Source organism: Miniopterus schreibersii (assembly GCF_964146895.1).
Source record: "Miniopterus schreibersii genome assembly, chromosome: 1".
In the NCBI taxonomy this organism is placed as follows: domain Eukaryota; kingdom Metazoa; phylum Chordata; class Mammalia; order Chiroptera; family Miniopteridae; genus Miniopterus; species Miniopterus schreibersii.
Window position 1 is genome coordinate 68,284,442 of NC_138101.1, and position 24,881 is coordinate 68,309,322.

Sequence of the window (24,881 nt, forward strand, 5' to 3'; positions counted from 1 at the left end):
TGTATATAAATAAAGAGAGAACAGCTTTTAAAAGTTACAGGAGACAATGGCTCACAGCTGGAACACAGGCTCTACTATCATCCGAACTGATAAAAAAAAAAAAAAAACTTCTTAAAAACAAAGAGAATGGACTACCAGAAAGTTCTGGGCTTTCCTCCTGAAATTTTCAAACAATTGTACTTTTCAGGATGGAAACTTCCGCAGAGAAATAAGGGTCTAAAAGAGACAGACACGGGCCATGCCCTGAAGTCTGGGAGGCAAAGTCTGTTTGATCTCCACTCTCCTAACAACTCTCTCGAATCAGCACGTGGCCAACGCAACAACTGTGCGAGAGGATCATTAGCTAAACTGGAAGAAAGCCCAGTTGTGTGGGAGCTGACGCAGTCCTGTGACACATAGAGTTGCTGCGGGGAGGCTGTTCTACCACAATAAAGAAAGGATAGTAACCCGAGCACGTTCTCTCCCCCAGGTAATTCAGCAGTCTGGGAATGAGGCCAGACTTCTGGAATATTCTACTCCAGTGTAATTGACTTCAGGAGATTTGTTGCTCTGATGCAACAGCTTTTATCTCATCATGAAGATACCACATCTGATTTTTAAATTCTGTGGGTCTCTTTCCTAGAAGTGTTCTCCCATTTACTTTGACAAAAACCCACTCAAATGAAGTTTGACTCCGTCCAGAGCTACATTAGCAGAGAGGTGATGTGACGGACATATAATCAATCTGTTCCCCTTCAGCAGTTGTAGCTATGTATTGTCCCTCCCCTAATTTTTGTAATGGAGTGTGATTGAAGGATGGGGTAAATTACCCGGAATAATCACCTCAATATGATTCATTTGGTACTTTGGCCTGGCACCGGATATGGATAGTAGTTGCTTTTCTCATTAGTAAAGCTAGAAGGTCTAGATTAAAAACCTCCTGCTCTACAAATAGAGCACTTTCTCATTGCAAACTCATAGGCTTGGGTTGATGTTCAGACCTATGTATCAAATTGCATGTACTTATATATGAAGAATTTGGTGGTTTTTTCCAATGCAGGAAAGTTTTCACCATACTGTAGTTGGAATGCAGTGAAAAAGTCTTCAATAGAAAGAGAATCGATTGCAGCATAGTGAGGCAGCTATAAAAACTTGCCTGCCCAAGTTTTTCTGGAATGTTAACTGACAGCAGGATAATCTATGTGGCAGTTGATTCTCTGGTAGGTTTCAGATTTGCCATGGGGCCAGTGGTCCAGCCTCCTACCTTGATATAATTAAGCAGTTAAGCTAAGATGTTAAAAACATTATACTAAACCTGTAATACCAGATTTTTTTTTAACATGTGTTTTTTTGTCTTCCATGATAAACATCAGAAATGCCTTTAGATATATTTAGCTAATTTTAAAACTATCAGGTATTCAACCTGTAAACGAAAATTCTAGATTTTCTCACAAGTGAACACAAGTGTGAACCTGCATCAAAATGAAAGTGCTTGGGAATCACTTAGAGTCTATGCTCACTTCTTTATTCTATCTAACCTGCATTAAAGGATCAATGATAAATCAATAGTCAAGTAATTAAATCAAATCAACCAGATGAGCTTTAACTGGTCCTTCAATTAAACTCGTCAGCTGTTATTTGACCTTTCCCTTATTTTAATTATTTTGCTTATTTTCTGTAATAAGAAAAAAAGCTTATTGCACAGTATCATGTATTTTCAAAGCTCAAAATAACATTATTTGCATCATAAGGACCTATTTGTTGTTACGACAGGACCTATCTTTTCAGCTCATGTCAGCTTTTGCCAATAGTAACACATTCTTCCTTTAATTGTTTCTCATCTATGAACCAATGTCAAGACATCAGACTGTTCATAATAATTTAACACAGATGTAACAGCTTCCTTCCCTGCATACGCCCCGCCCCCAACCTCAGTCTATAGGCATGACTTGGTTTGCATGGATTCTTTGTTCATTTTTCAAACCATTCACACAGAATGGAATAAAACTTTATTCTTTTAAATTCCACACATAAACGAGATGCTGAAAAAGCCCTTGTCATCTCCGACAGAGAAGCAGAGCAGCTCTGTTTCATGAATGACAGCACAATTAAAGCTAAAATAATATAAAAATAATTTGAAAAAATCCCTTTGACTGTACACTCTCAAGTAAAGCAAGAAAGATAAACAACAGTTTCTTTTCTGCTAGCCAGAAAATGTTTCTATCCATTTGGGCTTTGCAGTTCAGTGTACTCCACATCTGTGTGCATACATGTGTGGCTATGCGTGTATAATCTATGCAGTGTAGTAACCCCTAATTTTTTCAACTAGTTTGTCTAATCGTTAAGCTACTTAACCAATTAGAATACTATTATATCACATTGAACAACTTTACATAATTGCTTCTTTGAAATACTAGGAATGTTTACACATTTATTTGGCTTGTAAAGGACTGAAATATTACCAATAATATATTAACTAGCTTTTTGTTTTGAAAGAATATGGCTCTTAATAAATTGACTTTCTGAGTTCCAGCACGAAAAAAGTCCCTTTAAAAAAAAATTTCTGAAGCTGACTTGAAGCAGAAAGAATGTCTTCTGATTTGGCCAAAAATATGACGTGTATTTTGTATCATTTAAATTTTGAAGGATAAGTCTATAGGGGGCCCTTGGTTGTCAACTGTTCCAGCCAGACTTCCCATGAAGTGTTTGCTGAAGTATCTCCACTTGACCAGCAGAGGGCACTTTACACACCTCTACATCGCTTAGGGAGCAAATGCAGATGATGCAGAAACACAGTGTTCAACCAATATCAGGAAGAGCCCTGCAGATTTCTTTTTGAAATTCACAAAAATATAGAAAATATGGACTGTACCACAAGCTTTCATGTGGAAAGTTATGAGTACTCGTGAAGTCAAATAGGGAGGGGAACACATTGTATGGATCTTCGGCTCACTTCTCTTCCCTGTTTTTTCCCTTCCCCAGCTGAAGAATGGTACTGGGTTGAACCTTTTTACATGGAGAACAGAATCCATTTTCAAATCACTCACTTGAGTCTTATCTTTTCTATCCCATATTTACTCTTCTTTTCAAAAGCCCAGGGCACCCGAGCCAAGGATAATGCTTCATATCTCAGAGTAGAAATTACTGTTAGAACGATCAGAGAAGCTCTGAGATGGAGCTGCTCCTTCCGGCACTGAGCTGCATGGTCCCCAACCTCCCAGGAAGAACCTGGGGGAAACACTGCGCCCCATTTGGTCTTGGCAAACTCATTAGCCTGAGGCTGTGCTGTTAAGGGAGAAACACCAGTTGAAATATACTTGTCTACATCCGTTTCCATAAGAGGTGATTAAGACATCTTTTCTCGTGGGAGCTACAGCTGCTAACCTTTCTTAAAAAGGCTTCAATTTTTGCAAAAGCATGAATGTTCTAGATATACACCCTGTGTCTCTTCCATTTTTATTTATTCTATTGGCTCGTTTAGTGTGAAAAAGATTAGAAAGGATTGTGTGTGCATGTGCTCGCACAGTTTTTAAGTAAACTTCTTTCATCCTTAGAGAAATATAACACTTTCTAAATATTTTTCAGTGTTAATAGCCTTTGTTTGCCTTCTCTCTCTCTCTCTCTCTCTGCCCCTGGCTCACTTTTGCTCTCACTTGTCCTAAAGTTGACAGATAAAGAGGGGATGGAGTCTTCTAGCAGCGGTCCTTTTGAGATCGAGAAGCCCTCAGTGAGTCCTCACCCAAAAAGGATCATAAACTTACTGGGTAAAGTCAACCTAATTATCCCTAAGCTGCCTTGGGTTTTGTGTTTGCTCATGTGTTTTGTTTTAGCTGCACCATGTGTGATTCCTTGTGCCATTTTCTTTTGTCTGTTATTTTTCTTGATGACCCTGAGCTATGGCTTCCTCCTCAGTTCCCACACTACTCAGCCTTCGTGGTCTTCCTCATCTTGCCGATGTAGGCCTCAAAGAAGAAGTGGCAGAAGAGCACAAGGTAGCTGAGGTACATGAGTGAGGACCAGAAGATGTTCTGAAAGTGAGAGTGACACTTGTCATGCTGCATCCAGTAGAAGACCAGGTAGTTAACGACACAGCCCATCAGCATCTGAGTGATCTGCGACAAGGTGATGAACATGGCAAACTTCCGGGAGACTCGGAAACCCGCCGCTCGCAAGGCATAGTAGGAGTACATCACGGCGTGCACACCATAGTTCATAGTCATGAACCAACCACCCCCGGCAACCATGTCCTTGTAGGAGTACCAGGAGTACAGGAGCACAGTGATGTGGTGGTACCAGTGCAGGAAGATCAGCTTCTGCTTCCTCAGGATGATGAATATTGTATCTCCTGCAAGACAAATGAGAGGAAGACTGGACATGAGCCCCTGGACCACGACATGGTGATAGTTGATATTTTTGCATGAAAAGTAGATTATCTTGAACTAGCTCTTGAGAGTGACATGGGCTGGGTTAGAATCCTGGACTGATATTTACTACCTCTGTGACCCTGGGCAAGTTATTTATTCTCACTGTTTTTCAATTTCCTCATCTGTAAAATGGTGATAATAATAGTAGCTTGGAATTGTCTGAGGATTATATGGATTATCAACAGGCCCTCTAAACACATCGTAAAAACCCAATAAATGTTACTTTTAGAAAGGTGTTTTGCATTAAACCTTACTAATTTTTGATCTGGAAGGGACGTTAGTAAGCATGTTGCCTGAGTTCCAACTCCACCATACATTTTAGGAAACATCACCTGGAAGAGCCAAGTGACTTAGATCAGTTACCAATCAAGAGAAACAGATTAGAATTTAAGTGCCCAGCACAATGTTCTTAGGCCTCTCTAGAGCAGTAAACTGATTTTCTTTGGTACGCAGAAAAGTAAAATTTAAGCAAAAGGCAAAAGCAGAGAAAGAGAACAAAGGTCATCTTCTACCATATTTGCCGAAGAGGGCAACAGGAATATTTTATTAGAGCAATGAATCAAGTGATAAAAAACTGAGATTGACATACATTTTTAAGGAGTTAACTTTGAAATAGCTCTCTAGAGCTATCAAAAATTTTATAAACATTATCCCCTTGAAGAAAAAGATCACTGTTTCTAAGGTAGGGAGTTTATATTATAGAAGCTGGAATTTTGCTCAGGTACGTAGATGCTATATATTTGCAATGATTCCCTGAGAAGTCCAGGAATCCTGAAAAATATACTGTAGAACACATGTAAAAATGGATAAATAACAAATACACTTTTAGTGTTATGTAATGACCTTCTTTGTCTCTTGTTATGGTCTTTATTTTGAAGTCTATTTTGTCAGAAATAAGTATTACTACTCCAGCTTTTTTTTTCATTTCCATTTGCATGGAATATTTTTTTCCATCCCTTCACTTTCAGCCTGTGTGAATCTTTTGCCCTCAGGTGGGTCTCTGTAGACAGCACATACATGGGACATGTTTTCTAATGAGTGGGGAGAGATTAACCAAAGAATATATATGCATATATGCATAACCCATGGACACAGACAATAGTGTGGTGAAGGCCTGGGGCGGGGAGTGGGTGCGGGTGGAAGAGGTCAATGGGGAAAAAGGGAACATCTGTAATACTTTCAACAACAACAACAAAAAGAACAGATACACCCAATTCCATTAACAAGTACCCAAAGAAGGGAAGAGACATTGGAATGTGGGACAGAAAGAGGGTTCATGCAGTCAAATGCTTCACTCTCTTTCTATCCCTATGCTTCTCAAGACATGGTGAAAACCAACATCCTCATGACCTGTGGTGAACTCAAACTTGACCTCTTTTTGTACAACAAGGAGAACTAGGTGGCCTTTCTTCTTATTCTGAAATTTAATTAAGCACAAAGGTAATTAGTACCTATCCTTGTGCTATACCTCATACTTCAAGGGTGCCCTAAACCTTGTGGCACAAAAGAATGCTGGACCTTGGAAAGGTGGCCGTGGTTAGAGTAACACAGGCGGTGCCCCATTCCATTCAGCAGGAGATATTAGTTTCCCCACTGAATTGTTAAACGTTATTACTTCATGTTTGTTTAAAACAGAAAAGTTGCCAGTTGCTGCATTTCTGGACCTATTATAAAATTTTCTTTGAAGTCTTCCCTCTTCTGATACCTGACATATTATTCCTACAAATATCCGACAGACTGATAATGATCGATGGTGATGGTAACTCTACTCTCACTTCTATGCTTAAGGGACAAAACTAGTCTTAGGAGACCTGGGTCTACTTCTTAGTGTTAAACTGTGCTATATTGTGTACCTGTCAAAGATCTACTATTTCTATGCAATTACTACTCTGGGTCTCCCTTTCCTCCGTGGATGATCATGTAGACACAGTAATTCCAGCCCACATTTGTTCTCAGTGGAAAGAATGTAGAAGTCCAAGGAATGGCATGTTAAAAACAAATTTAGTCCCACACAATATTCAAACACATTATAATAAATTTTATTTGCTATAAAGTAATGTGTTTCATCCCTTTAAAGTCTTATAGATTTAATTTTAACTCTATTATCACTTTTATACTAAAACTTACCAATTTCATTGTGAGGAGAGTAGTAGGAGACAAAAGACAATGACCACGTTAGGATGGGCTAACATGAATGGAAAGTGGAAACCATAGTTCTGGAAGTGAAAGCTGCTTTGTGTTTTTCTTGTCTGAGTGCAGGGGGTGGTCTCAGGCTTAATCTTAATATGGGGAGGTGAGAGTAAAGGACATGTCATGAGACCTTCAAAATAAAATTATTTTTTTATATCTCACCCGAGGATATTTTTGCTTTTCAGAGAGAGTGGAGGGGGGGAGGAAAAGAGAGAGAAACATCAATGTGAGAAACACATCGGTCAGTTGCCTCCCACACACACCCAGACCGGCGCCGGGGATCAAGCCTGGAACCGAGGTACGTGCCCTTGACCAGAATCAAACCCGAGACCCTTCAGTCCTAGGGCCGATGCTTCAACCACTGAGCCAAACCAGCCAGGGCAAAAATAAAACTAATTTGAATTCACTTAAGATTTTTTTCAGAACAGATATGCAGGATGGTAGATGGAGTTATGGTGGTAGATGGAGTATACCTTTCAACAATGGCCCTGGAGCCTCTCAGGAGTACCACTCCAGTGCCATATCAAGGTTTCTGTCCCCAAGAAGGCCACTGACCCAGCAGATGATAGTTTCCCTTGGGCAAGGGGAAAATAGGGGGTTCTGGAAGGGCTCCCTGAGACTTCCCATGGTTTTTTCAACATTACAGCTGAGATGCAACAGTCACACCACTCTGGCAGTCACAGTTTCTTCCCTCTGGGAAACCACAAACTATCACATTTGATTTGTCATAAGCCATGATATTTACAGGTTTGCCAAAAGCTAGTGTCCTAGAAATGCAAATTAAGGATAGGCACTATGTGATGTTGGCCAACTAATCTTTCTTAGCCAAAGGTCCATTTGGCATCAGGGAAAGGATTTTGGCTAAGTGTAAAGTATTTGGGACTTTTGAGTCTTGAACATTTCAGCCATGTCACATACTGTGACCTGGTTTGTGTTCTCTTCGCCATAATCTCTCTAACCTTTGGTTCGGCAATTTTCAGTCAAGAGCCAGCCTGAAGGCAGTGCATGGCAAATTCATGCCTAAGTGTCCCTTCAGCATTGGGACATCCCCAGGGGGCGCACGGCCCCCAGAGTCGCTCTGTGTGTGGTTGGTCACAGACTGCTGTGCTTCTCACAGTTAGCTGGGTCTCTGCTGAGTCAGTTTCAAAAACAAAGACAAGCTCAATGGAGCAAAGACCTAGACTCAGAGCAGATGTTTCCAAGTTTTAACAGAACCAGATCTCAGCAGGTTCTAATAGAATTCAAAGAGCAGGAGCTCCAGGATTTTGGCACTCAAGGCAGGTTGGTGGCTCTCTTCCCCTCACTTGTCCTGGTAGGTGGCAACCCTGCAATTCACTGAAACGAGCTCACTGGCCTCTGCTGAAGCAGAACGCCTGTCTTGCTATTAGGAGTCTAGTGAAGGGGAACAGTGAGGCAGTGTTCAGTGGGTAGGGAGTTTAGCTGGGGGGGACAAAAACTGCTGGGGACGGATAGTGGTGACGAGTGTACAACAATGCAAATGTTCTCAGTGTTGTAGCCCCGTACACTTGGAAATGGTAAGTTTTATGCATGTTTTGCCACAGCAAGAAACAAAAGTTTAGTGACAACTGGAGGCATGCAAGTTTTGGGGGGAATATAGAGTTTCCGAATTGAACAAGGAGGAACTGTTCTTTTTTCTCACAAGGCCTTTTCTTTCTGATGCGCATAAGGGAGTCCAGAATCTCAGAGTATTGAAAAAACAGAACTTAGAACCTAAAAATAAGAAAAGTTCTAAATAATCCAAATGGAAAAATCTTTCTTAATTAAATGGTAGTGGCAAGGTTTTCCAAGAGCAAAAAACTGGGAGGGAATTTAACTTCCCAAACAAAGATGTTCACTAAACAAGGGCTGGGCTGCTTGCCTCCGGGACACTGCATTGGCCTGATTTTAGGATCTGTTTTGATTCAGCACGTTACCTTGGGAAGGCCATTATCAAATGAGCTCCAGAATATTTGAAAGAAATGTCATATTTTAAAATTGAAAAGGGCACTCAGACCTTGAAAATGCCTGTGTAATGGATCTGAAACTCCATCAAACCTACGAACCACTGTGGCAGGATTCAACAGAAAAGGGCTTATCAAGCTCCTTCTGGGCTCAAGAGGGATGACCCCATGTTCAGTTATAATGTCTGCCTTGGGGAGCAGGGTGTGGCAATCTTGGGCCTGGATTAAATTAAGACAAGGTGACTAATTAGCATCGCCAAGACCAACATGCTAACAAGACAGAGGATGAGAGCACATACACCTCACCTCTGAGGCTGCACTAATAGTCTGGGGATCTTAACTCTGTCCATACTAAAACTTTGATTTCAATCTGGAACAGAAGTCATGAGGGCAGAGAGCACGGTCTAGTCATGTCTTTGAAGAAAGGTGACTAGCTTAGAGTGGCTTTTCAATAAATTACTCCTTCAAAAGGTAGAAAGGACTGTTTTTATTCTAAAGTCCCTCAAATACAATTGGAGAAAACTCAGGACACAGACAATCTGCGCTTTCAGCGTAAAGACACTTTTAGAAACAAAGACTGAAGCTGTTCCTTTGCAATTTGAGGCTTAGGAGCCAGATGCATTGAGGCACCATTTCTGATTTTTTTTTTTTTTTAATTCGTTGCGGGTAGTAAGGTGTAAATTGTATGTGTTCAGGAATGGCATGTAGGAGGGGTTACACGTTTCATGCATTTACTGCATTCATACATCTGCAATCAGTTCTTTATCAATAAAGATAGGGGAATTAATAAAGATACCTATTATACAGCATAAATTACAAGTCAATGGGATATAATATTAATAACATATAAATTTATTTAAAGAAAAATGCCACAAAACCCTAGGGGTAAAGAAGACAAGCTCAGATTTTCAGACTAACTCTAGTTTGAGACCATGTGATCTAACTCAGAAACTCTATGAATTTAAATTAAAAAAAAAAAAAGAATCACTTTGAAAGAAATGTATCTGGCAGGACAACCTTTTATTTTATCTGCAAATAAAAACATTCTCATAGAATTTTGAATATTCCTAAAAACATAGCTGCAGGCTTTTGGGCACTGTCTGTAACTTCAGGCTTGAAAAATACTTCTGTAGCCTAAGATTTTGCATTAGTTAAAATATAAAAAGTAGCCTCCTGGGGCTTAGTTCATAAAATTTGTATTATAAATTTCTTTTTAGATAAAGTAGTCATTCCATTCTAGCCCCCATTAAATGCCTAACCTCTGGTAGGTGCTTAATGTAAATTTATTGAAGGAATAAAGGAAAGGAGAAAGGAAAGGAGGGAGGAAGGGAAGGAGGGAGGGAGGGAAGGAGGGAGGGAGGGAGGGAGGGATACATACTAATGTACTTTGCTCTAAGACTACACAGGCTCTGTGTGTGGGGCACATACAACACTGACATAGTTATACTGTGGACTGTGTAGAGGACCCATTTGTAGCCCTGCCTCTTACTTAAGAAAGGTTTTTAGAAAAAGTTCTTTTGTGCTGCTCTTCCCTTGTCTTTGACCTGGGGAGACAAAAATCAAACCAACAGTTCAAACCAATAGCCAGCTACTTGCAGGCAGCAGGTGTGTTGCACCCAGTGGAAAGTGAGTGGGCTGCTGACACACGTATCAGGGAGACCTCTATGAAAAGACATAGGACACGAACTAGGGGCGCCTTACAGAAAGACTGTTTATATCTTGTATTGTAGGCGGCTTATAAGGAAATTATAACTTCTAATCCCCTTTTTAGGACAAATGGGAGAGAGAACACAATCTAAAAATAAATAAACATTTTTAACTTAATACATATAATTCTTAATTCCAGGTAAAAAAAATTAAGAAACCCAGAGGATAGCTAGGTGTTCCCTAAAGATATGTACCTGTTTGTAAGACAGTGGCCAGCACTGCTTAGAGCTTATTATCACCAGTGGATTCCTTTCTCTGGCAATAAGAATATTTTCCTGGGGAACTGTACCCATGTCAAATCGTTGCCATTTATTTTTTTCACTGTTTCTGCTAACCTGTGACACACTTATATTGAAGCCCATTAAAGGATTGAAGGAAAAAAACCTTAGGAATCTACAAATATAACCATTTTTTAAAAAAAGTTTCTCAAAGATGAACTACATTCCTCTCTCCAAGGCCCGTCTGTTTGATGATTAAAGTAAAACACCACCAGAAACCAACCCTTAGCATTTGTTAAAATGGACATGAGGATACCCAAAGGAGAGTTAATTTCCTAGTCTGAATCCTGATTCCAGATACGGAAATATGCTTTGGTATGGGACTTGGAAATAGTCGTGTTGCTAATTTTTCCTCCTATTTTGATATTAGCTGAGCTGCTAATGAGCCACAGGGAAGGGGCTGTGTGTATTCTACACACCCCTGCAGGTGTATGTACAGTAGTGCTTGAAATCTGCATGTTCTATGTACTTTGCTCTTCATATACACAATGTACAATGATTTAAAAGGAGGGAGGGGAGAGAGAAAAAAACAGTGGAAGTTAGTCATTAATTGTAACTTTCCTGCAACCAACAAAACAGGACCTTTAAATTGTTTTTAAGTAAATATTGTGGGTATGTAGCTATAAAGGGGGTGAAGGAGGAAGAAATGAAAGGAGAGGAGATACCCACCTAGTTCAGGTGCTTTGCTCAGCACAAATGCATAAGCCCAGAATTTGCTGACAGGTCCATTGTAAAAACTCTGGTCACAAACTGACTGCTTCAGGCCTTTGGTCATCAAAATGTACACCATGTAAGCACCAGTTCGAAGAGCACCGAATATACTTCACAAATGAAAAGAGAAAAAAAACAACATTTAGGAACATAATTTCATTTCTAACGTTAACCATACTTAGAAGGCTGCCTGCCATTGGCCACACAGGCACAGATGCACCATTATAATTTGCACTTACCTAGAAGCATCTTCAAATGTTTTGTGAACAAGAGTAATGAAATTCAGGGCTTTATTCTGAAGAGCACACATACTACCATTTATTCTTCCTCAGTGTCCAAAAAGAGGTCATGGAAAAGGGGAATGGACCCAGGGCAGGACCTCAGGAAGAACTGGTGACCTTTATGTTTCAGCTTAAGAACCTTGGGGGTGAGACAGGGTCGGATGAGAACTCTTAGAATCCTCTCAGTTCTGTCCTATGTCCAATCATTCTCCAAGTCCCCCTGGTTCTATTCCTGGAATCTCTCCTTTTATTTCTTTCAGCCAACTCCTCCTCTGCATCTAAAAGGCCCAGGCCTCCTTGGCCTCCTGCAGCAGCCTCTAAACCACTGTCCTTGGTTATGTTTTTCCACTGTCCCATCCATCTTTCTCACAGAAGCCAGAAGAAACCTCCTTCAAGGCTTAGCTCTACTGCCATTTCCTCCAGGAAGCCCATCCAGGCTCACTCCTCTGAGCTCCCATAACCATGTACTAACACTGCTCAGACACTGTTCTTCTATGCCGGGTCATGTGTTTGCCTCCACATAGACATAAGTGCCAAAAGACAGTTGAAAAAGTGAAAGATTGTTGAGAAATAAACCAACATACAAAATTTTTATCAAGGAGCTGCCAAGGAAAGAGAGAGCTCTGGAATGTGTTGAGCTCACTGATGTAACCTGAAGTGTGAAAAGACTTGGCAACGGAACCGAGCAGCTTCCATTATGATTGAATCCCTTAGGCAAATATATCACAGTATTCAAACCACACACATGACTAAAGGGAAAGCTGGCTGACCGTCTGGGGAGATGCACTTGCCCATCTTTTTCCTGGCAGTATCCCCTTCTAGGTTCTAGAAATCAATTAGGAGTAAAACTAGTGAATAACTACTGAAATGAGTAGCAGCATCACCAAATCGGGAAATAGCTAGTTTCTCTTCAGAGGCACCATCTTTTAGTTAAAACAGCTTAGAGTTGCTCCAGAATAAGTCATTCCAGTAGGCCACGCTGTTCATAAACATGCATTGACGACTAGGACTAAAGACCAACTCTGCATAGAACCAAGGTAATGGAGTTGATTTCCTAGGAACCAACTATTAAGTTGGGACTTTGTTAAGTAACTTCTCTAATGACACACAGTCTATGTTAAATGGAGTTAGTCCTTCCAACATTTAAAAGAATACTGCATGAGATTATTGGTGCAACCTCTTTATTTGTATATCCTATATAATCCTTCAAGTGGCTTCTCAGTGCACTTAGAATGAACCCCCAACTCCTTACCATGGCGTACAAGGCTCTAACGGTCCCCCTTTCCAGAAGTTCCACCCTTACCTCCTGTGATTCTTTCTGCTCACTGTGAGCCAAACATTCCAGCACTTTCACATCCAATCAGTTTTCTGTCTCAGGATCTTTGCATATATTTCCTCTTCTTGGGGAGCTCTTCTCCCATGTTCACTCCGAGGTTGTCTCCTCACTTCCTTATCTCAAAGAAATTCCCCTCCTAACAGAATGACCTAAGCTTCTTCAATGTATTGTCCTACTTTAGAAGTGGGGAGTTGAATTTCATTGGTGAAATCATATAATGGAGATTTTTCTGTTTTATCTGAATTTATTGTCTTATCCTTACCTTACCAGATAATGGCTTATTTTTAATATGAAATCACCAGATTAAGGTTATTAGCATACTGGGTACTTGGAAGGCAGTAGGAAAATATGAATGTGTCGTCTCCGCCGAGCAGACGTAGCTGACACGGTTAGTTCGTTTCCTATTCAAGAGCCAAGTCCCCTTCTCATTCTCCACAGTAAAAGAATTGTGATTTAGTTCAGGTTCTCCCAAGGAAGGTGACCATATCCTCAATTTTGGAGAAAATCTTAATTGCCTAAGTAAGTTTTAGTAATCCCATTTCCCTTATCAATGATTTGTTATGATAGGAGCTGACCCAATTCTAGCCAATGGGATGTGAGGAGAGAGCTGCTTGGGTCTTTTGGGGAAGGTTTCCTTGCTCCTTACTGTGTGGTACCTGGAAGTGCAGCAGCTATCTTGCAACCATGAGGGAGCTACCTGGAGAACAAAGCTAATTCAGAGGGGATGGCAAACTAGTCCTTCAAGATGTGACTATGCTACTCAGTTAATCAATTGTTCAGTGGCTCTATCTCAAAACTTCTTGTTTTTGAGCTAAGGTTCCTTATTGTCTAAGCCACTTGGAGTTTTGCTTTCTATTACTTGCAGCCCAAAGCATCCCAGCAGACACAACGTACAGCAGGCTTTTGACCTTTTGTGGCTATAAAATGCATCAAGTCATAGATACTGCTGGTGAACTACTTATTACAATTGTCTCCTTTTCATAGACCAGCGGGAGATATGTCAATGACTTTTGTACACACCAAAAGCAAAGGAACACACAAATGACACACTTTGAACATGTATCAGTCTCTGATCATTAGCTCCAGATCTATGACTTTTCGGAACCATCAGCACATTTTACAGAGCATGTCTCTCCCTGTCGACTGCAGCCCAATATTCCCAGGAAGCAAAGTCCTTCTTCTACTATATTTTGCTGCTAGACTGTGCTATCAGAGTACAGCCAAGGAAAGTGCCTTTGGAATAGTTACTATCTATTCATCTTCCTGAGTCACAAAAACCACTCTAGTTTAATTACAACCAATTTCTTAAGTATCAGCACAGTTTAACTTATTCTTTGAACTGTTAAAGTTTTATTGGCACTGTGCTAGATGCTGGGGTGACAATCAATAGGCCAATTCTGCTGCTGGAGGTAGTGGTGGAAGACTTCAGAGGAAGTGGTATTTGAGTTAGGGATAAACAGATCTTTAAGAATAAGGGTTAGGGTGTGAGAAGGTCATTTCAGAGCATTTTAGACTTGAAAGTTTTGACCCATGGTGACCCACAATATTGCTGACAACAGAAACATAGCACATATCATTGTCCCAGATCTGGACATATGCCTCACTCCCTCAACTCTGAACAATAAGGCTTACTCAGAGCAGAGGACAGTGCATTTCTCAGGGAAACTGTCGGTGCCAGCCATCGGGCTTATGTGTCTGTGGGCAAAGCTGCTTTGTTGGGATGTGACAATGCTACCACTGGGGAGACATCAGGGAGCTGAGTGGTCAATAAGATGATTGTTATTTGTGGGAAGTCAGTAACTCTGCCCCTGGCACATCTCAGCCACTGGACACTTTGGAACCATGTGGCTTTTTATTATAACTGGGCACAGGGCCCTTAGACTGTGGTACTTTAACAAAATATATTTTAAGGGAGGTGATCATTTTCCTCCCTAAGTTGCATCACCTTGTGAGATACTGTGATGCAAGAGACAAATATGCAGATTATGTTCTGTTAGCCCCAGTCCCTACTCATACTCATGACTAATCAGTCTTGACACTCTTTCTGGCCACGCCTGGACATAGCATCAAAATTCCCAACCACTCTAGGCCACGACCAATAGATTAGAGTTGCAAATTCCAATCACAGGGCTCTCACTTACTGGTTTCATGACTGGGCAAATCACTTAAACCTGCCTTGGTCTTTCTTCATCTGAAATGATAGTCATATCTAACTTGCAAATTACTTCTATAAATCGTGTAAGAATATAGGTAGGGGGTAAAAAAGACAATATAGGTAGGTATTTAATTAGCATAGAGTCTTTGATAGATAGGTGCTGAGTATTAGTTTTTATCAATTATTATTTAATTACTATTTATAATTATTATTGCTGCTTTACTTGATCTGTCTTTCCTTGTTTACAGTCGTTTACCTCTCTCCTCTCCTTGTGTCAGGTGGGAGAGGTGAAGGCTAATTAAAAGCCTAGGAAACTGATACACAGAGAATTTGATTCGCACTGATGATTATCCATGTTATTAAGTGTTTTATTGTTAGGTGTTTTATTTCATGAGCCAACTTTTCACAAAATAAGTGACAGCTACCAAGTTCACAATATGATAGGAAATGAGCACTTTCTGTAGACTGTCTTGAAGGAGAGACTGTTGGTATAGAAAAGCATCTGGTTCCTATGAAATTTATCTTTCAATCAGATGATAAAGATTATTCTAAATCTAAGGGCCTCAAAGAGGCTGATTGGTTGGGTCAGTGTTTAATGAGGGCAGATGACTACATCACATGCCTTTCCCAGCTGTAGAGTCACACCACCATCCTTGTTTTTAGTTTTTTTATGGAAGAAATATATCATTTTTCATGCCAAAGCCTAGTTTTGATGATAACAGTTAATGGAGTAGGAGAGAGCTCAGTAGAGAGAGCAGTGGATGTTTCTACTCCCCTGCAGCTAAGTCGGGCACCTTTCGGTGAAGAGATCTGAAGTAAAGCACAGCATGGTTAGCTGAGGTGCTTCTTCTCAAACTAATGCTCTGGATTTGCAGTCCAGAGGAAGCCTGTTTATTCATCATTAGCGATTTGCCATGGCACGTATGTACCTAAGGAGGTGCCAAGAATGCTCATCAGATTGTTAGCTGAGGTCCTCAGAGAGCCGGGGAAGGACCCTTCTCATTTGCACTATGTACATTTCTGACTGACTATTTAAAAGCAAGCATATATTAGATTGACAATTTAAAAAACATGTATATTAAATAGGTGACCAGCTACAATGGATACACAGAGTAAACAATGAAAACGACACCTGCAACGCTTCACCACACTGTCATTGGGCCTGGTGAAAAAGACACAGTCATTTATTGAGTGAACACCTATGTCATCAACATCCACCAAGTGTCAGATACTACAGTGCTCGTTGGGCAGGGAGAGAATATCTACAGCGGACTGTAGGAGGCAATAAACATGTAAATAAACATGCAGATGTTTAACATAAAGTTCAAATTCTGCCACAAACGATTTGTGGTGCCAACAATAACACTGGGAGGACGAATCTGTGTTTGTGTTTGGGAGTCTACTTTGGACACCTCATGTGTTACATAAACAGACGTTTGGACATATTGAGTAAGTTTGGAAAACAAGTTCTCATTTTCAGGTTGCATTCACTTTTGTTTTTGTTTTTTTGTTTGTTTTTTGTTTGTTTTTTTTCTGTTACTGCTGGGGGTCTATCTGAAGAAGTGTGAAAGACATGGCTAATTTTCTTTCAAACCCAGGCTCTCACCATGAGGTCTGACCCCTTGTGAACTTGAGAAAAGGTTGAATGACTCTGTGTTCCAGATTTCCAATTTTAATGCCATCTGGAAGTCAAAGTGGAATAGCTCAGTAATGACTATAAGAATTCCAGAATTCTGCCCTAAGAAGCAAGAGCCTTAGGTATAATACTTTCGATTATTTCACTATGAACACCAACAGTTGATAAAATTACATTTTTCATTGTTCCCTCACTGGCCCTCAATTGAAATGCAAGGCATTTTGGAATCAAAACAAGGCTTCTGAAGGATCGCTTATCTGATGCACCAACCACCCGCAGTGCGCCGCACTGCTCACTCAATAACTAAAGGTGCAACTGATTAGTTCCAGGGCTGGACAAAGAAAATATTTTATTATCCTAATATCCTATAATCAGAAAAAGAATAAAAAAGGTGAGAAATTTTTTCAGTTGTCAAAACATGGCAACAGCTGATCCAATAGTAGCAACTGGTTGTAAACATAGGAGAGGTCACTGATTTTCCTGATAACAAGACAAACTGCCCTTCATCTTAGATACCGACATTTTCCAGAGTAGGAAGAATAGTAATGATCCCAGAACAGGTAAACAAATTAACAAGTCAAAAAGAAACCACTGTAATACCTTGAGCAGTGGGACAGGATCAGTGTTTGCGATACTGAGCAATGGCATCTCCGTGTCACTGTCATATCTCTATCAACAGAGTGTGACCCAACTTCTGAAACCTTTCCACACCTGATGACAGATATTCTTAACAAACAATGTCTACTTTAGTCTGGTCTAGTATTTAGCCTTTACTAAAAACACTTCTTTTCAATAATAATAATGGGGGGGGGGTGTTGTCCTATAAATCAGCAGTTAAATGGGGATATAATTGTAGTCTTTCGATAATTTACTTACTCTCTTCTTCCACTAACAATTCAGAGTGTACAAGTTCACTTTTTACTGAGTGATCATTTCTAGGTTTGATTCACTTATCTTGACTGAATCTTTAATCAGGTATCTCCACTTAAAAATTTGAGTCTCCCAAACACCTTGTGGATCGAGACACATGAGGCTAAAATGGCAGTATTATATATATCAAAGTTAAAAATACATACATCCTTTGACCTTCCATTGTTGGAAATATACCCTTTCTACTTGCAAAAGTATACCAAATTGTATGTTTTGTGATATATAAAAGATGGGGAGCACATAATCTAAAAGTCCACTGACATGGGAATGGTTAAGTAAATTACGATAAAAGTGCAATTATAAAACATACTGCCTTAGGTGCCGACCTGGGAGAGCTCCAAGATACATGACAATGAAGTGAACAAATCTAAGGCACAGACCATTCTGCATGGTGTCATCCAGTTTGTGCACATTTTTAAAAAGTTACGCATATATGTACTGATAGTTAAAAAATATGAAAAAAAAATCCTTCAAACTGTTAACAACAGTACCTGTTATTTTGTTTTACAATATCCATGTATTGCTTTTTTCAGACGCCATTGGAAACCTAATTTTAAACGATCATTTCTAATATTTCTAATCTGATGTCAAGTAATCCTTGGGATTTTTTAATAATAAAAGAATGACATGTTAAAGATCTGAATGTTAGGTAGATAGTAACTCTCTTGCTTCTCAGAGATCAGACATTTTAGATGGAGTTTTTAGTCTACCGGGGAATCAGGGAGCCAACAACCATGAAAACAGAACAGAAATAAAAACCAAGAAACATGGAAAGATAGAAAGGAACTAACTGAGGAGAACAGCTGAACCTAGTGTGGAATAGGCACGGGAGGATATTTCTCTTCCGAGAAATATCACTTAAGCCCCGACACATGGAGTAGCTTACACTATGTTTCTTGCAGTGGAACCTGTTACATACTAGCACATGTACAGGCAGGCCTCCGAGATACGGCTGGTTCCCCTCCCGACCACTGCAAAAAAGGGAGTTTCGCAATCAAGTGAGTTGTAATCACTTTGCTGGTGGAGGGTCTCGCCCTCGATTTGTAAAAAACCTCAACATCTGTGAAGCTCAATGAAGCGAGCCACAATAAAACGAGGTGTGCTACAGTGAGATGCATGAACCCCCAACTGAATGCTACATGTTAGTGTGGCGCCCATCAGCGCGGAAGGCTTCGTGGAAGAAGCGGCGAGTGAGGCAAGTCCTGCAGCACAGGGGAGTGATCTTAGCGGACAGGACGGGCCCCTGGCAGACACACAGAGGGTGGGTGTGCACTCTGACTGCTCTCTCCACTCGCCACAAATCCCCTTGGGAAGTCAGAAAACGTCAGTCCAAAACAGATGCTCTTACTGAATGTTTGATAAGCTCGGTTCCACTTTCTGAGGCATCTGTTTATTCTCTTAACTTGTAAAGCTAAGCTTTAAAAAAAAAAAAAGCAGCCTTAAGGGTCTGAATGTCGCTCAGATTGGGCTGCTAGTGCAGTCCTTGCACCCGCAGTATGCAATGTCGCTGTAGCACACTTGGCTCAAGGCATCTGACAAGGCACAAGAAATGCTGGGTCAAGTTTGAAAAACTCACCTGATAAAACTGATAAAAGCAGCCTGGCAGAGCAGGGAATAAGGAGCGGTGGGGAGATTACACAAATAAGAATAATTATGACAACTGGTACCACAATAGAGCTTGATTAGTATTTCTCAAAAGAAATGTAATGCCTGGCTATAGAACTTTCAACATTTTAGTTTTAATTTGAAGTTTTGATTAAGATTGCAAGCTGTTTCATAAAACAGACAAGATTTTCTTTTACTTGAGCTACTATTATTGTGTTTTAATCTGATATATATTGGCATGATTAGCAGCCTCGGCCCCATCAGGGCCAAGAGGGGAGAGCAGCCACTGCTTACTTTCCTGACTCTTAGACCACAGATGCCAGCTTCTATTCTGGCTGACAAGCGCTTGACTCTGTGCAGGTATTGTGCTAGATGCTGGCATGGTATTTCAGTTGAGGAACATTACTGAACTCTGACACAATAAAATTTGATTCTCTTAACAACTCATGGAGCACCATTATCCTGGTTGTGCAAAGAAAGAGGCATGGAGAGAGAGGACAGGAGAATGGCCCCAGGTCACACAGTTACTAAGAATCTTCTGACTGCAGCTCCAGTGCTTTGTCTTTCACCCAGCACTGATCCTGAACTCCCCGCCAGACTTTCATTTAGGTTAGTGATTCTCAACCTGATTCTTGGTTCTCAACAATCACCAAGAAGCATTAAAATGTGCCTAGGACGCATTTCATAGCAACTGACTCCAAACCTCAGATATGGAAGAAACCTCTGGTTCCTAGCTATGAATTAGGAGCATCCTGGAGACTCACCCTCCAAGATGCCTTCCTGCTGACCGGCTCCCCGACCCCCTCCAACTGCATGAAGCTTTGGATGAAGTTGCTCAGACGACTGATGACACACGGTGCCTATCTATGCATTACTGCTGTCCTAGAGAATCCTTGTCCCTGAATTTTAAGCCTCAGAGTTCTGCTAAATTTTACAAAATTAATGTCTTCTGGTAGGTGTGCTTTCTTCCTGTGCCTTCCTTATTCAACCGCTGATGGGATGCCGTCTAATGCATTAGTGGGCAAGTGGAGACTTGCCCATGACTAAGGCATATTGGCTTTCAACTACCTATGAAAAGAACAGTGTGCTGGTTTCTGGACTTCCACAGTGAGAACAAAGAGTACTATCATTAGTGACTCCAATTGAGTGCAGCAGAAAATCAAAATAAGAAATTGCAGAACTGAAAAGAACCTAAAAATAAATGAGGGCAGTAATGAAGAATAATACTGAAGCCAAAAAATCACCAGGATCATAAAAGTGGTTAGTCATCTTGTTTCTACAGAAAACGTTGTCCCTTTGAGAAAACTCTTAATCTCTTTTGGAATATTACCAGATCATTAGGACAGCGGCGATTTCAGTGCCAAGACTAAGAGCACTGCTCCGGCGCTAACTCCGCTGCACAGCCCTAACTAGGTTTCACAGCCGCGTGAGGGAAAAACCTATTTTTCCTGAGAGGTGATTAATGAAAATTCATTGGGAGAGCATGTGAATCATGATGTATAACATTATCTGTCTAAATAGTCTCTCCCTTACCCCAACCCAACCCAAACAAACAAAAACAGAGAAAAAATAAAAGAGGGAGAGAGGAAGAAAGGCAGAAAGGGGAAAAAAGACATCATGACCAGCAGTCTCTCACATCCTTAGAACTGGGGACCAGCAATGGCCTTTAGGGTTCCAGCCCTAAACCTCTGTGAGCTTAAGTTACAACTCTAAGAAACGGAGGAAACTTAAATCATAAATTGCTGTTCTTTATCTGTCCAGTTTCTTCCTTTGGGCTTATCTAAAAATCCATTAGGTTATTTTTACAACACTGTCATTTTTCTGAAATTTTCAGTGTTCACAGTGAGTTGTTATAATCATAAGACATACCAAAGAAAGTAAATTTGAACAGTATTCATTTTATAAATATTAAGTATAAATGCTTACGAGGTGATAGGCCTGGTGCCATATCTCACTCCTATAGAGTTTACTTTTTAAAGAGATCACTCAAATATCAGCACTCAAAAGAGATGGTAGGGAAAGCAAAGATATTCCTTTCTAAATCACATCTTTGGTTGCTATTTTTTTAAAGGGGGATATACAGACCTCCAGAAAAATTTCTGGGGGATTTTCCAAAGGAGGACAGGGCCTGAAACATCTGGTGATCTCTTTGGCAGGCGAACTTTATGAAGTGATAAGGGGAGGCAGCCTCCCCATCACCCAGGTCCTTTGGCATCTGAAGTACAGCAGTTCTCAAATGAGATCAATTCACCACCACCATCATGAAATATAGGGGGATGGACAGACATACAGATATTGACTGAAGCTCTTCAATGACCGCTATCAACTTGCTAGAGAGTGCCTCTTGGCAGCTGACCAGCAATCATCTCAGAACATTTAGTCTGCAGGCTAAACGGTAGCAGCTGTAAAAACTCTCTGTACTGTTGTTCCTAGAAATCACTGGAAATTTATCTTCCAGTTGAATATTAAGCTCTTCTACTGTGAAGTGTTTATAGATGGTGCCCAGATGGGTTCCCCTTCAAATGCGTCACACTGGCAGTGGATGGCAGTGATTATGTTGCAGAGTTCATCTGTTCCTCCAAAAGAAACCCCAGCAAGAAATCCAACACATGCAATCTCTGAACTTGTGGCCAGTTCAGAATCTCTTATCTTAAAGTCACCCAAGATGCCGTCTTGGCTACTCTGACAACTGCCAATACCCAAATGGTCTGCTCTGGGACCCTCCATTTCAAGAACTTCTCAAAGGAAGCCTGAGAATCTTCAATATCCTGCACCTCAATGCACAAATCAAAGCTTCCCATAGTCCTGCACAATGAGGCATCAGAAACTCATTGTCCCAATTTAATCACAAAATGATTCTGAACACAGAAATAATAGCATAGATAGCACATTTTTATAGGTTTGTGCATACCGGGTCTAATTTGAAAAAGAAAAATTCACTCTTTTCTTTCATTCTTCTATAGACCTTGTCTTTCCTCCTGTCTCTTTTCAATTTTTCTATTGATCCAGATTTCTGAATAGAGAATTCAAACAGGACAACTTTGTTATCTACTAGTGGGAAAGAGTGGAGATGACAAAAAATGGCTGCTTTTAATTACTATGTCTATAAAAAGTTTTATATATAAAATTCCATCTACCTTGACCAAATTAAATAAGACAAGCACATCTCTCAGTAACACTATTCATGTAGGACTTAATAAAATGTTAATAATTTAAAAAATATATAATATCCATTGAAATAATACATGTGAAAATATTTCTAATCTCTAAGGGATCCTCTACAAGTTTAAGGTATTATCAGAGAAGCAACCTGGTGTTAGGCAAAGAAAATCTGGCATCTAGATTCCTAATCTCGTCTCCTCCACTTATTAAGTACATTAGGGCACATCTCATAGCTTTTCTCACTTGCTTTATAAAATGGAGATGGCACTGTCTAATATTCTGCCTGCATCATAGGTTGTCATGAGGATCACATAAGCTGATGGATGTTAAAATTATTCACTCGACAACATTATTATTGATACCACTACGACTTCTCTTTCATCAACAAATCTTTTCCTGGCTACATCACCTTCATTTATAATCTCTAATTTCTGTCTAAGCAAACACATTCATAGTAACTGTGTTCTGTGAATTTTAAGAGCTAGGAACATGCTTAAACTCTCCTACCTATTCTGCTTTCCCTCCCCCCACCACCACACCCCAAATCAATTCAGGGCTTTTATTGCATCTTTAAAATATCACAAATAAATCTGAGGAATCATCCGGCATCTTGCTGTTTCTGTAGCTGGGCAACTTGGGTCTTATCCATGAGCCCACTGAACTGTTCCTTTTTCAGAAACACAGATACCATCCATAGTTTTTCTGATATCCTTGTTTTTCACTGGTGTGGCCTGCTGAATCAAAGCAGCTGAATTTGATACAAGTCCAGTATTCCAGTATCGTTTCCCTTAAGAATTAACTCATCTTTCTGGGCTTGAGATAGTACTAAACAACTGAACAAGCAACGCCTGTTCTCATCTGAACCCTGCGGATGTTATTTTCTGCCCAAGAGATTTCTGATTTCAACAAGACAACCATTCTCCTGAGTAACGACGCTGATGGGGACGTGAGCGTGCACACACCTCCTCTTGTAACGGAAGGGCCGTGTAACAACCTCGATCATGTTCCGTACATGGCTGCGGGAGTGCAACCGTGGCCAGTTCCTTTCTATTTCCTCACCATTTGTCAACCTGGAGCCTCTGTTTCTTTCCAAGGAGACTGAGTTGTGCATTGATGTAACTGAAGTCCCTCCGTAGGGTGCCTCTGGGACCCTTTGCAATAACTGCGTCCTTCCAGAGTGATGTTGGCATGTTCTGGGAGGTCGACAGTGTGATTGCTGACAATGGTCTTCATCCTCGGGGTAGATGCAACTCAGAGAGCTGTTCTGCTTATTTTTGTGTTTTTCTTTCTTTTTCACAAAAATGTTTAAAGGTTAATCTGTTAGATTTCAATGACAATATTCTGGTAACTTTCAAGAAAAGACATCTCCTATACATTTGTCTCTTAGTAAGAAATCGTATCTGACTACTAACAGATTAACAATTGAAAACAACAACAATGTCGACCACAAAAATACAGAAAGCATTAAAGCCCATTCAGCCCCTTGGTTAGGACCGCAAGCTCACAGAAAGATCTCCGTCTCATGTTACCACACCACATGCGCCAGCACACTCGCAGGGGCCGAGAGTTGGTATATTTTGCACCTGCACTGGCCTGGTATGCGATCAGTCCTATCCGAGGAGGGCAGTCTTTTTTCTACAGCGGAATGCATGTATTTTTAACCCTCAAGGCAGAAAAAGCTTAATATATTAAAGGTCTGTGGGACATAAAGCTGGAAGAGGGTTAGGCCTGTGAATTACCTTAGACCCTTGGGAACTTATGAATATTAGGAACTCAATAGGTATTTGTGTGCTATGATAGTTATGAATATGACTAGGATCGGGTGATAAAAACAAAGATTTCCAAAAGTCTGGAGACTTTGCTTTCTTTTTTTTCAGATGCCCAGGCTACTGAACTTTCCAAATGGCCTTATCATGCATACCCGAGCCCTCCAGGCCTCTAAATTTCCTTAGGAGAGGTCTTCTCACTTCTTCATCAAATGTGAGTGAGTTGAGTACTCCCCTCCATCTCTGCTCCTCACTTTCCAGCCATCCCAGCAAAAAGGATGGGGCCCTTGAGTTTTAGGGCTTTTCTCTCTTTTGGAGGTAAATCTAGTTTCCATCTGATGATTGAGAGGAGAGATGAAAAGATACAGCCTAGAACACAGCATATCGATGACACGGTGACATCAAAGCAAAGACCTGAAGGGAGTGATGGAGTGAGCCCCACGAATGCCCTACATCCCATGACCCTGAACTTCACTGGATCCCTAGGTCAAGTTGTGCCAAATTCCTTTGTCTCCTGTAGCTGGAACTGCAACTAAGCCGCTAAGTCCCTTGTGTCATCAAAAGCTTTATGTTCGTGGGTTCTGTCTCCAGTGGGCTGCAGTAGAACCAGAGAAGTAGACCCAAGCCCAAATCGCACATTATTCCGTCTTTATTACTCTCGGAGCAAATTTACCTAAACCAAGGGAGTGCCGGAAGGGCCTTAGGTATCTCTCAGTCCAAACTGAAGTGGGCGATCACTTCAGTAACACCAAAAAGATGG

General features: G+C 40.6%; 1 protein-coding gene and 1 pseudogene across 5 annotated transcripts in view; both read right to left on the reverse strand.

Moving 5' to 3' along the window:
* Nucleotides 1-1,969: 1,969 nt before the first annotated feature.
* ELOVL6 (ELOVL fatty acid elongase 6) overlaps nucleotides 1,970-24,881 on the reverse strand; it is a 129,185-nt gene continuing 106,273 nt past the window's right edge. For all 4 annotated transcript variants that reach the window (XM_081156062.1, XM_081156060.1, XM_081156063.1 and 1 more), the window contains 2 exons: nucleotides 11,209-11,360; nucleotides 1,970-4,324 (listed from right to left, as the gene is read on the reverse strand). In XM_081156062.1, coding sequence (XP_081012188.1) covers nucleotides 3,900-4,324; nucleotides 11,209-11,360 — 577 coding nt within the window. In that variant the 3' untranslated portion in view covers nucleotides 1,970-3,899. The remainder of the gene's footprint in view (nucleotides 4,325-11,208; nucleotides 11,361-24,881) is intronic.
* LOC308562713 (large ribosomal subunit protein uL6 pseudogene) lies at nucleotides 22,997-23,588 on the reverse strand (annotated as a pseudogene). The gene has a single exon. The product of its transcript is annotated as a large ribosomal subunit protein uL6 pseudogene (transcript).